Below are 13,240 nucleotides of genomic sequence, written 5' to 3' on the forward strand. Positions count from 1 at the left end.
CTCCATGTCTGCCATATCCTGATCAGTTCTTTCTGATACATAAACAGCCGGTGCTGCCTCATACTGCCGTGTGCCTGGTGTGTGGAGAGGCTGGGAAAGAGGACACTGTGGAAGAGGAGGAGAGCAAGTTTAATCTCATGCTAATGGAGTGCTCCATTTGTAATGAAATCATACACCCAGGATGCCTTAAGGTGAGTACAAGGATGTGATACATGTTGGAAACAAAAGCTGAATTGGTTATCACCTAATGTAAAAGTGGTGCACAGAAATTGAGAAGCTTTTAGGTTTTCATCTTTGGAGAGATGAGAAGTGAGCAGAGAGCTGGTGTGAGGGGCACAGCACTGGGTGAGATCTGTGGCACGCACAGCCCTGACCAGCAGGCAGGGTCCTTGGTGTAACAGCATCCCCTGGGAGCAGGGACCCTGCTTTGGACATGCCCTGAGCGTGTGAAGATCTTGCTGATTTGTTTCTTTCTTTTTGCCCCTTGTTTAAGGAAATGAGGTGTTTCAGTTGGGATGGGGAAGGCAGAGCAATCTGCCTGTACTTCAGGGTGAGATAGTCACAAATCCATGTCAGTAGCTTCTCCCTGAGTCCCACGAAGTGCAGATGAACAATTGGCTGCTCATGTAGGTCCAGGCACAGATGTGCCTTAGGGTGGCAGCTGGCTCTAAAGATGTTAGGAGCAACTGTTGGAGCAGGAGTGCAGCTCTGGAGAGCAGCCTGAGCGAGTGTCAGGCTGCAGGAGTGCTCACCCTTGGCTGACTTGAGTCCCGTGAGCAGCTGTATTCTTTGCTGGTAACAAAAGTGTCATTTGGGGCATATCTTCCTGCATTAGCATTTAGAAGCTGCCTCTCTCCAGAGCTGGTTTCTTTCAGCTGATCAGCCATTTCCTGTTGCTGATTTGTTTATGGTTAAAGTGATTGGCCAAAGCAAATGTGTTCTGACACACGGTGCCCCAGAAAGCAGCGTTTGGGCCCTTCTGGGATGTCTGGGAGGAGAGGTGTGTGTGTGTGTGTTCCCTATGCAGGCCCGGGGTGAAGCTCTCCTGAGCTCTGCATGGTGCTGCAGCAAGCTCTGTGCTGTCATTTATTAGAGCAGAATGTGGGGAGCTGGCAAACCAGAGCTGTGCCTTCTCCCTGATTCATGGGCTGGTGCTCAGTTGCTGCCAGATGGGCTCTGAAAAGGAGCTTTCCTTGTTTGGCTCTGCTTAAAACAAAACTTTGAGGGCTGATGAAGCAGAGGAAGGAGCTGCTCATTTTCAGAGGTACCTTAATTTTGTCTGCTTTGCTGTTCCAGCCCTTGCTGGAAGTGCCCTGTGCACCCCCATCTCTGCCTTTGCAGTGTCAGGGGCACCTCAGGGCTGAGTTCAGAGGACAGTTGTTGTCTAGTGGCAGCTCAGGTATGACTTCCTCTCCCCATACTACATTTGGGACTAGTACAGGATGTGGGTCAGGTCTGTGAGGTCAGGCAAGTGCTGTTTGTTGTCTTACACGTGTGTGGTGTTCTGAGTGTTCTTTTGGTGACTAGGAACAGCATTGCTTTGGGTGTTCCTGACAGTTAAGCAGTGGGAGATTTACTGTGTGCCTTGTGTGTCTTTTATTTTGATTTCTCAGTGCTTCTGCTGAGCTGAAATGGTGGGTAACTGGTGCTGTTTATTTCCTGAGGCAAAAGAGAACTGGTAGAATTTCAGAATCATCTTGGAAGGTGAGATGAGACTGCTCAGGAGAACAGCAGAAGGAAAATGGAGCCTCTTCCTTAGATCCTTCCTTGCTCTTTATTCCCAGGTTCCATGATTTCCTGCAAGGCAGAAATCTCTAGCTGTGTTTACATGTTGCTCGAGCCCTGGAGCCCTGAGGATGGAGCCCATAAATAGCCTTTGATGCAGCCCCAGCCCCAGGGCAGCTGCCTTCCTGTCCCACTTGAGAAATAGCACCATGTGAACTGCTGGTCATCTCCAGCTTAGTGTCTGGCACATGCACTACTGGGGGAGACTGGAATAAACTGGATCAGTGCAGATGTCCTTTCCTGGCTTATTCCCATGTGGAGTGAATTCGCTCCAAGATGCATCTCCCAGAGCTTGTGGAGTAGTTTGGTGCATGCAGGGGGTGATTTATTCTCCAGGGCAGGTCGGTTGTGGTTTGAATTCCATCTTCTTCCAGCTCCCTTATGAGGCTGTTCATGTTCTGGGTTTTTTTTCCTGCATGAAACAGCAGTGCCAGATGACCTCTCTGAGGAGTTACATTAAGGGTGGCTCAGGGGTGCCTGTGCCCTGGCACACTGAGCCTTGAGGGGCTCCTGTGGGACCCTGGGCAGCAGAGCACCTGAAGTGCTGCTGTTGGGGCTGTGCTGGGATGTTCCATGTGCTCAGAAGTGTCACAGGAGCTTCCTGACATCCTCCTTTCCTTGAAAATACCACACCAACACAAATGCTTGTTTTGCTGAACGGGTTTCTTATGAAAATGATCTTGGTGAGAGTTTCGCAAGCACAGCGCTGCTTCCAGAGGGAGCTCATGAGATTTTGGGATGAACACTGCCTTTCATTGTTCCACAGTGTTTGAGTTGAACCAAGAGTGGTGAATTTTTCTTGCTTCATCTCAAATTGCTGGCATTGCTAGCTAGCATGTCTTGAGTGCAGCATCTGATGCTGTTTCCTTAGGGAGAAGGGGTTTGTTTCTCCACTAGGAGCCTGTTCTTTTCCATCTCAGCTGAATGTAGTGATAACAGTGGAAGTGAATATTTAGGTGCCTTGTCAGAGCAGCAGGGATACAAAGGCTTTTCCAGCACAGCTTCAGCCCAGGTGTGTCTCACTGCCTGTTTCAGTCTGGGCACTGCCAGAATTCGTGGCTTTCCCTCAGGGATGCCAGATCAGCATCCTGGGGTCTCCATATCCCTACCAAGGGGAGTTCCAGCACGAGGTCTCGTGCTCAGATCTGAGTTGCTGACCTCGTGCTGCAGGTAGGTTTCTGTGCTGCCTCATGCTGTGCCTCAGACACCCACCTGCTGTGTGCAGCAAACACTCAGAACTGGCTCCCACCCAGCCTGAAAGGCTTGGGACACATTCAGTGGCAGGTTTGTGTGTGTCTAATTAGTTTGCTTACAGTTCCTCACATCTGTTCAGTTCCTTAAACTTCACAGAAGGGACAGAGCTGTAATGCTTTCCCTTCAGCAGCACTTGTTCTATATTCAGTGCGGGAAATAACTTGTTCCAAACTTGGGCTTGGGCCAGGAATTGTTCCCCTGAGGCAGAGATGTATACAACAACTCCTGGAGTATCTTACACCTACCATGGGAAAGAAGGTTCAAAGGCACACAGTTGTGATAAAACCAGTATTTAAATTCTGCCCACTCCATTTACTTATTTATTAACTCCAGGAGTCTTGCTGAGAGACTGACATGTCATCACTCTCGCTGGATGGTGAAACTAGAATGGCTGCTCTCTGGCTCAGGGACTTGAGAAAGCAGTTCCTAAATCCAAGGCTTGCTCCTGCACAGCCAGTTCCTTTTCCCTGCACTGGGAGGAGAGGAGGAAATGTTTCAGAAATATGAAAAATCTGCAGATCCCTGCCCGTGCTTGTTCCTGTCTCCTGCAGCCACGCTGTTGCTGCCAGTGCCTAGCTGTTAGTCTGGACAGCAGCATGTTTTTGTTGTCTACAGTAGTAATAAATCAATATTTTTCTTTTTTTTCTCCAAGTTACTTATTTCTGAATATGTAATGAAACCCTTAAGTGGGAATGTGCCATCAGTGAGAGAGTGTGTGTGTGGAGGGTGTATCTTAGCTCTGCTTTTCATTCACAGAAATGTCTTTTCTGAAATGCCTGTTCCCTGTTTGGAAAGCGCTCCAGGCTCCTGTGTGAAAATCCAGACATGAGGAACATTCCAGCTGTGTAGGGCAGGATTGTGCTTTTGCTGGAGTGTAACAACATTAAGCATAAATTTCTTTCAGACAGAAAAATGTCAGTGTTGGAGGTAGTGAAGTCATCAGCCTCTCTCTCCCTTTCCCTGACTGAGGATCTGAGGGTGTGAGAAGGCTGGAAATGCTCTGTGTGTCCAGTCTGTGAACAAATGTGCCTGTTCTGAGCTGCCTTGGCAGCCACCATCCCACTGGCACAGGGGATGGAGGGCTGCAGCCTGGGACTGCTAGTTCTGATCCTGAAAGAAAAGTATTTTAAGGAACACTTGATTACAGTGCAGGGTGCTGTGCTGCTAAAAATGCCCATGGGATTAATGCTGTGAGAGCCCTGCCTGGGGAGGGATCAGGCTGTGCCTCTCAGGGGACACAGGGCTGGGCTCTGCGAACCCGAGGGGTGGGAGGGCATTTGGAGATGGGGCAGCCCTGGGTCTGGGGGGTTGCTTGGGCTCTCGGGGTGTTCTCTGTTGTTCCAAGAGCAGAGTGTGGATTGGGATTGTCACTATGGAAAGTCCAGAGCTGAGCCCTTTGGCAGATGTGTTTGGCCAGTGTCCCTTCCTTCCACACCATCGAGGGGTGGCTGTGCAGCACCCAGGGCTTGCTCAGCACCAGCAGCTCGGTGCCTCTGCTCCCCTGGCAGGGCTGCAGTCCTGCCCAGGAAACAAGGAGCTGTACAGTGTGCCTTGGAGTGATCATCACCCTCCTGCAGGCTGGTGCAGCACAGCTGTGAGTGGTTGTGTCTCCCACAGGTGAAGGAATCGGATGGTGTGGTTAACGATGAGCTGCCGAACTGCTGGGAGTGTCCAAAGTGCAACCACGCAGGGAAAACTGGAAAAGTGAGTTTAATGGGAATAAGTGGTGCTGGAATGAGATACAAAATCTTAAGCATTCCCTCTGGCCTATAGATAGACTTCAGCCCAATACCAGCTTTTGGTTTTGTGCTTAATTCAGGTTTTGTTCCTAGTTACCCATGGTGGGAGGTTGAAATGAGGTGATCTTTAGGGTCCCTACCAACCCCAGCCATTCCAGGGTTATGTGGTTCATTCCATGACGATTCTGTGAGTTGAAGGAGACAAGCTCACAGCTTTCTATTCTTCAGTAATTTCTGTATGCCTGTACCAACACTTCACCCAGCACCTGAGGAATATTTAGGTTAGTTCTGTGCACTGCTGCATGTTAATTTTGACAATGAAAATTCCTGAAATTAAAAATTCACAGGCAATTATGCAAAACCTGGAGTGTCTGTTGGAATTAGTGAAACACTATTTCTTTGCAGACCGAGACAGACACTTGCAAGTGTGTAGTTAGAAAAATAACCTCAGGAAAATTAAAACTTTTAACTCCTTACTAATCATTTTGGGAGTTAAAAAGTGACCAACCCAGCAGTGTTGGAGTGCTAGTGGCAATGTGAAGAGCTGGGAGATGCATAAGGTATAAAGTTGGTTTGTGTTTTGTGTCTCTCTGGCGTACAAGCAAAAGCGCGGACCAGGATTTAAATACGCGTCAAATCTCCCGGGCTCGTTGCTGAAGGAGCAGAAAATTAACAGAGACAACAAGGAAGTGCCAGATGCTGCCAAACGGAAAGGGGACTGCGAGGAGACTCCCAGGCGGAAATCAGAGGAACATTCCAAAAAGGCTCCGGTTGACTCAATCCTGAGGAGAAAGTCTGACGAGGTGCATCTGTGGAGGAAGCGGAAATTCGAGAAGTCCCAGGAACCCACGATGAGAAAGCGGGTAAGGCACAGCCCCTGCTGCTGCTCTGCACAGAGCCCGGGCTGCCGGGGGCTGCTGGCTCTGCTCTCCTGGCTCGGAGCTCACCCCCAGATCCCGGATTGTTCCCAGAGGAACTGCGAGTTTTTACCATTCCGGTAAAAGCTGCTGGTCTGACAGGACAGTGGCTTGAACAGGGACACTCAGGTTGGTGTGCAGAGGCCGAAAACACTGGCCTATGGCTCTTGTTTTATTCAAGATACTGGAAAATCCACTTAAACCGAAAAGTCTTTACGAGGTGCTCAGAGTAGGAGCAAGGTGAAAATTTCATGGAAGCCTTTTCAGGTCTCTCCACGTGGTGGCGCCTGGCAGCTGATCTGGGCTGATCTGGGCTGTGGCACCACCCTGGGGAGCCTCTGGAAAGGACACCGGGGGTGCCTGCAGGGAGCAGGAGCTGCTCCAGGCAGCTGGGTAGACAACCTGGCCCTGGACGTGACAGTCAGGACTCTCAGGCCAGGCAGGGAACTCTGAATTTTCATGTAGATTCCAAAATGTGGTACCCTGGATCTGCAGAAATGCTGGTTTGCAGAGGCAGAAATGAGGGCTCCAATTCACTGTGTCTCATGACTAAAGTGGCTGATGGCTGTAAAATCAGAATCAGTGGCTGGACTGGTGTTGCCTGTGAAGCTCCCAGGGGTGGGAGTCAGTCAGTCCTGCAAGGCTGGACAGTGGGAATGCTGCAGGATGGCAGATGTAGGGATTTTGGGCTGCTTTGTTGGACAGAGAGCAAAATTCACAGTAGCAGTTCATGCATAGCTGCTTGCTGGCCATGCTTTCCTTTTCCCATCCCTTTGGACTCCCCTCAGTGAGAAAGGCACTGTGGGTCACCACATTACCACACAACACAACAGATGTGTTTGGGTTTTTTACTTAATTCTTGGAAAAGAAATCATTACCCTGTTTACATCTTGAAATTGCAGAATCTCTCTCTCTTATGGAAGCCTTTAACTCCAGATAGTTCAGCTGCACCATCTGGGTTTATATTTTCTCTTCTGCTGTTCTGTATTAAAATACAGCAGCCAGTTGTGTTTTGATGACCCAAGAAATAGAAATCTGCTCCTGTACTGATGTTTGGTCCTCCCTGTGTGGTAGAACGTTGCCCCAGTCACACAGCCCCTCTGCAGCCTGTGCCACAGCACATCCTGGAGTCCCTGCTCCCCCCAGGGAGCCAGGGACGTCCTGGCACTGCTGCCCTCACAGCCTGGCATGATCACAGAATTCCAGTGCCTGGAAGCAGAGCAACCATCAGTGCTGGGAGCTGCAGTGGCCTGGTGTAGTAATGTTTTATTCCAACCTGTCATTAACTTACTGTGACTTCTCCCTTTATAATATGTTAATTTAAAGGCAGGGTGATCAGTTTTCTCCACCGTGCACCGCGGGCTGAAACTTGGGAACACAGCCACTGCCTTGATCCAGTTTTTGGAAAAGTGAAAGCAGGAGCCCTCTGACACAAGTGTGCTCGCAGCAGTTCCCTCTCCTTGCCAGCCCCAGATCTCCTTATTAGAGCCATTTCAACAGCTGGTGACTTCTTTCTTGCTTGTGGTGATCAGATTAGGCTTGAAGCCTTCCCAGGCCTCGGTTTGTGTCTCTGACGCAGCCTGGTGAATGGGAGAGGTGGATGAGTGGGGAAGAGTGCAGAGCAGCGTGCTGGGAGCAGGCACTGGGGCAGGAGGAAGGTGCTGGCCCAGCCCTGTGAGGGCTCAGCAGTCCTGGAGTGTGACATTCCTTGTTCTGCAGGGATTGGAGGGGATGGCCCAGGTTTGGTTGGGTGTAAAGGAGCATCTGAAGGAGGCTGTGGGTGTGCAGCAGTCGGGATGGCAGCTGTGATCCCAGAGGTTTTGGGAATGGCCCTTCTGACCATGGTGTGAGGGCACTGGGGCAGTGTTTGATGTGGGTGCACAGTGGATGTGGTCCATGCCTGGGTTCTTGTAGCCTGCTGGGAACAAAGCTGTCCATGGTGTGCTGCTGATTTTGTGTGTGAAAATGATCCAGTCGGAGATGGGCAAGGCCCTGGAATGTGCAGGAATCTGTATGGTGAATCAGTACATTTGTCACTCCTGGAGTCCAGTGAGCCAAGAGCGGGGCTCCTCATCCCTGCTGGCCCTTGAATGCGATACCTTTGGCTGGTGCTGGGATGGGGCTGGGGTGGGTGGGGCCCGGCGCTGGCAGGGGGCCCGGCCCCGGGCAGGGCTCCTGTGCGGAGCATCCGCGTGGGAAGCGCTGCTGGAAGCGCTGCTGAGCTCCCACAGTCAGCCCTTGTCTCTTCCTTCCAGCGGCGATCGTGGAAGGCCCCGGATGACCGAACTGCCATGATCAAACCCCTGCGGCGCCTCAAGCAGGAGCCCGAGGACGAGCTGCCAGAAGCACCCCCCAGGTCCAAGGATAGCGACCAGTCTCGGTCCAGCTCGCCCACAGCAGGGCCCAGCACGGAGGGCGCCGAGCCCAGGGACAAGAAGAAGTTCAAGATGAGGAGGAAAAGGCGGCTTCCCAATAAGGAACTGAGCAAGGAGCTCAGCAAAGAGCTTAACCAGGAGATCCAAAAAACCGAGAACAGCCTTGCCAATGAGAACCACCAACCCATCAAATCTGAACCGGAGAGCGAGAACGAGGAACCCAAGCGTGCGTTGAACAACAGCGAGAGACTCCATAGGTTCAGCAAAGGGTTGAACGGGACTCCCCGGGAGCTGAGGCACCACCAGCTCATGCCCAGCCTGCGCAGCACCCCCCGGGGAATAGCCCGGCCCCCGCCCTCGCTGTCGCCCCCCAAGTGCATCCAGATGGAGCGGCACGTTATCCGGCCACCTCCCATCAGCCCCCCTCCGGACTCGCTGCCCCTGGATGACGGGGCAGCCCACGTGATGCAGAGGGAAGTCTGGATGGCTGTCTTTAGCTACCTCAGTCATAGAGACTTGTGCATCTGTATGAGAGTTTGCAAGACCTGGAACAGATGGTAAGGAGGGCGGGACACGAGGTGTGGTGGGATGGGCACCGAAGGACAGCGGGTGGTGGAGGCACTGGTGTCTCCTGGGGAGGGCTGTGGCTGTCCCCGGAGCTCTGGTGGGCCCAGGCAGAAGGGGTGACCAGCAGAAGCGGCAGGTCTCATGTTGCTTTCCCAGAAATGCCAGCTCCCAGCATTTCTGGTGGAGCTGTGTGTGTCAGACTCGATGTCAGCCTGCCAGGCTCTGGAGCAGCCTGTGCTGGAGTCAGACACCGCAGTGTTCCTGCTGCTGGAACAGCCAGGCTGGCTCAGTCTTGGTGTCATTCTGCCCCAGGACTTCCCGACTGCCAACATTTGCGCAGTTCAGTTGTTAAATACCTGCTGAGATAGTGAGGATCCCACCGTGTGCTCCTCACAAGGGCTGTGCTGATTGTGTCCCTGTGGAGGGCACGTGGAGAGCCAGCCTGTTCCCTGTTCCCTGTGCCAGCAGAGCACGTTCTGCAGGAATCCTTTGTTGGTGGTGTTTGCTCACAGCGTGTCCCTTGTGCTTGGGTACTGTGTGGCCCTGGCACAGCTGTGGCTGCACAGAGCAGCAAAGCTTTAGTGCAGATCTACAGGTTTCAGTGACCCCTCAGTGGGGCCTTGTGGCTCTGGTGACTCCTGTCCCGGGCTCCTGCTGTGCACAAGGACAGACAGACAGACTGGAACGGGCTCCTCTCCAGCACAGCCTGCTAACAGATGTGTGTGGAGTGTCTTATCCATGGGCTGCTTGATGGCACTGAAACCTGCCAAATGCATTTTGCATTTTCTATTTAAATACAGTATTGGCTAATTAAAAAAAAAAAAAAAAAAAGAAAATGCAGATTCATGCATACTCATAAGGACTTGGTGTTGTTGCCCTTAGAGACCCATAAAGAGCAAAAAGACACCTAATCCACATAGACAGGGAAAACACAAACACACAACAGGAGAGGGAGCATCTGTTTTCCCAAATCTACTAATTTTAAGGAAAACACAGAGGAAATGGGGATATTATTTAAATCACACTTCATAGTCATAATATAAGGAAGGAGTGGTGACTTGTCTTCAGGCTATAAAACGGATTTTAGTAAGTGCTGGGATGATTTAAAATGGGACCCAAAGTTGTTGGCTCTTGTAATTCTGTGGAAATAATTCCATGCTTCATTGCAGGATGTATTTGATGGAGGGACTTGAAACTTATGTAACATTTTGTGGGGTTGTGTTTATCTTTGCAATATTTGGCCTTATTTTTGCAATTTTCAGTTAAATGCTGTAGTTTTTCCTACTGTTTAATGACACCTTTTAAAGCCTTACCAAAACCCAAACAAGTGCCAAATTAAGTACTGTTGGCTTTTTTTCTTTTTGGGTAGGTGCTGTGACAAAAGATTATGGACCAAAATAGATTTAAACCATTGTAAATCCATCACTCCACTTATGCTTAGTGGCATTATTAGGAGACAGCCTGTAACCCTTGATCTTAGCTGGACAAATATATCTAAAAAGCAGCTGAGTTGGCTTATCAACAGATTACCAGGTAAGTGATGTGTTTTCATCACCAAATCACCAACCAGTTTGTGTAACAAACCAGTCTGTATCTAAACTGCAACCTCTGGGGAAAGTCTGCAGGGACTGGGGTGACCTGGAAGAGGAGTAGACTCTACTAGGAGGGCTGCAGATGTGCAACCATGAAGCATCAGTGGGTTAAAATGAGCCAAAAATATTTTTTCTGACTATTTGACATGTTCAGTTAAAATGATTTGAGGCAGGTCTTGCCCAGCAAGTAATGAATGCTGCTGTGGAGGGGGCTGGGGGAAGGAGTGAGGTTCCAAGTGGTGGGAGAGATGGAGAGCTGGGCAGGAGGGGACTGGGTCAGAGCAGCCCGGGGGTGCCAGTGGAGGTCTCTGGGATGTGCCTGGAAGGTCCCAGTGCTCCAACCCGTTCTGTGTCCGCAGGTCTGCGGGACCTGCTGTTATCAGGGTGCTCATGGATAGCAGTGTCGGCACTTTGTAGCTCCAGCTGTCCCTTGCTGCGAACTCTGGACGTGCAGTGGGCGGAAGGACTGAAAGACGCACAAATGAGAGACCTCCTGTCCCCGCCCACGGACAACCGGCCAGGTAAGGGCGGGAGGAGCCGGGAGCCCCGTCCCACCCCGGGGCCTGTTCTGTGCTTAGTGGCCCTTGGAGCAAACGAGCCTGGCAGGGCTGGGGCCCTGCTGCCCCTGGGGAGTTCGAGGTAGCGACTTGCAACACTCCTGGCTGGAGCCCTGGGGTGACAGGGATGTTCTGTGGCTGCTGAACCATCATCTGAGCCACTGTGCTGGTTTTCTGTCTGACTTTCTTCTCTTCAGGCTGCAACGGGTGTACTTTAGAGAGTATGGAAACACTTTCTTCCAGTTCAGGGAAGGAGCAGTTCTGTGGGTCATGCCACATTCGCCCGGATTTCAGCTCAGGTGAAATTTTGAGCAAATCAGATCTGCTTTCTGGCATGCACTGCACAGCCTACTGCTTATTCCCGACTTGTAATTCTGCTGGGCCCCTGCAGTTACTTTCATCCCTTTTGTTTTGAAATCAGGAGGTGGCTTTGTCCACATGCCTGTTCCAAAAATAGACAAGTGTTCCTGCTGATGTTCCCTCCAAAGCTCCAGACAGGCAAAAGCTCTGAAGTTGAGCCAGGGCAGCAGTGTTGTGTGTCACGGTGCATTTCGAGGCCTGCAGATGTTGGCAGCTCGGGGTGGGGCTCGTGGGAGTGACCCGCTGCCTCTGCTCCGCAGGTCAGATCGACAACCGGAGCAAGCTACGGAACATCGTGGAGCTGCGCCTGGCCGGGCTGGACATCACGGATGCTTCGCTGCGGCTGATCATCAGGCACATGCCCCTGCTCTCCAAACTCAATCTCAGTTACTGTAACCACGTGACAGATCAGTCTATTAACCTGCTGACCGCCGTCGGGACCACCACGCGGGATTCGTTAACGGAAATTAATTTATCAGGTAAGGGACGTGGGGGAGGGAAGTGCCCGGGGACCGCAGCTCTGAGGGGGCTTTGGCCCAGCCCTGCCTGCTCCCGGTGTAACTCCCTGGCAGCAGCTGCCAGGAGCTGTTGTAGCCAGGCTCATCCTCCCGGGGGATTTTCTGCACATCTGGGCTGCCTAGCTTGATCCCGTGGGTTACACAACAGCTGGGGGATGGGGATGGGCGATGGAGCTGACAGGGATTCCTCTGCTGGGGATGGGGATGGAGCTGGTGGGGATTCCTCCTGCTGGAGGAAAAAATCAGTGCTGAATTTTTCCGCTCTGCTCTCCCCAGACTGCAATAAGGTCACTGACCAGTGCCTGTCTTACTTCAAACGTTGTGGGAACATCTGCCAGATCGACCTGAGGTACTGCAAGCAAGTGACGAAGGAGGGCTGTGAGCAGTTCATAGCGGAGATGTCCGTGAGTGTCCAGTTCGGGCAGGTGGAAGAAAAACTTCTGCAAAAACTGAGTTAGTTAAAGGACTCGTGTAAATACTGGGGTGAGGGGGGGAAGGGACTAAGAACATGTAGGGATTTTATTTTCAATTGGGAACTTGGAATATCAGAAAATGCCGCGATTGGATTTTACAACTCTTGTTGAGGAGAGAACAACGTGAAACTACCCATGTTAAGAATTTCAACTTGTGCCACTAATTCAGTCCACCTGGGATGACCTGCACTGGCTCTTATGCAAATTCATAAGGCGACTGTTACCGATGATAATTGTTCACACCCTGGAAGAGGACTGAGCTCCAAGAAATACTGTTATTTAAAGTACCACAGCATGTGCTTGGTAGTGTAAATTTGATTTCTGCTTTTCATTTCTTAAAACAAGAAAAAAAAAAAGTTGGTGTCATTTAAGTGGACCACGCACTGCATTTCTGCCTTCTTAACACGTTTTGTTTTGTTACATCTTACATTATGCAGAACTATTTTTGTACAAAAATTGTTTAAAAATTATTTATGCAATGTTTGAATGCATTACCAGTGTTTCGGTTTTGATTGCCAATTTTTATCTTTACTTATGGTAGGCGAGAACTTAACCTATACTTCGTAGGCAGTATCTATCTACAAACGTGCCCAGGTCAGGAAAAAGTAGGTTCATACTTTCAACTTAAAGCATGTTTTAATGGAAGTTTATATCCTGCTTTGTATACTTCAGAAGTGACATAAGCATGTTGTGGAAATAAGGTGTAAATTATAGTTGAAGTAAAACACTTTTATCTGTATAGAAATCACCTTTTTCTCAAAATTTTAAAAAAATTCCAATTTCAGCTTTTGCACATAGGAGGGTTTCACTCTGTAGCATGAGCTCTTGTACTCAATATGAAATTAATTTATACAGTGAGTCCAGCAGTAGAATAAATGGTCAAACGTAGTCTCTCTTTCTTTGAAGTGTGAGTTGAGTTCTCATTTAAGGTTTATAACATGGTTATTTCCTGATTGTAAAATTCTGCATTCATAAGTGCCATTGTTGTATGGTGTTGTTTTCGTAGACCTTCCTGATGCAGTTTTACCTTTGTTGAATTTGTATAAACAATTGTACAAAAACAGGCGCTGGCTCTGCACGTTTCTGTCGGGGCAGGGGGGGTG

General features: G+C 50.2%; 1 protein-coding gene across 8 annotated transcripts in view; it reads left to right on the plus strand.

The window, feature by feature from the left end:
- KDM2B (lysine demethylase 2B) overlaps window positions 1-13,200 on the plus strand; it is a 105,725-nt gene extending 92,525 nt beyond the window's left edge. For 5 of the 8 annotated variants that reach the window (XM_030285340.4, XM_030285342.4, XM_072936095.1 and 2 more), the window contains 9 exons: window positions 48-191; window positions 4,657-4,743; window positions 5,372-5,641; window positions 7,951-8,627; window positions 10,007-10,170; window positions 10,589-10,750; window positions 10,984-11,085; window positions 11,407-11,625; window positions 11,941-13,200. In XM_030285340.4, the coding sequence (XP_030141200.1) occupies window positions 48-191; window positions 4,657-4,743; window positions 5,372-5,641; window positions 7,951-8,627; window positions 10,007-10,170; window positions 10,589-10,750; window positions 10,984-11,085; window positions 11,407-11,625; window positions 11,941-12,122 (2,007 nt within the window). In that variant the 3' untranslated portion in view covers window positions 12,123-13,200. The remainder of the gene's footprint in view (window positions 1-47; window positions 192-4,656; window positions 4,744-5,371; window positions 5,642-7,950; window positions 8,628-10,006; window positions 10,171-10,588; window positions 10,751-10,983; window positions 11,086-11,406; window positions 11,626-11,940) is intronic. The other 3 variants (XM_030285341.4, XM_030285343.4, XM_012577987.5) reach the window with 3 other exon arrangements.
- Window positions 13,201-13,240: the final 40 nt, after the last annotated feature.

Source organism: Taeniopygia guttata, chromosome 15 (genome assembly GCF_048771995.1).
Source record: "Taeniopygia guttata chromosome 15, bTaeGut7.mat, whole genome shotgun sequence".
In the NCBI taxonomy this organism is placed as follows: Eukaryota; Metazoa; Chordata; class Aves; order Passeriformes; family Estrildidae; genus Taeniopygia; species Taeniopygia guttata.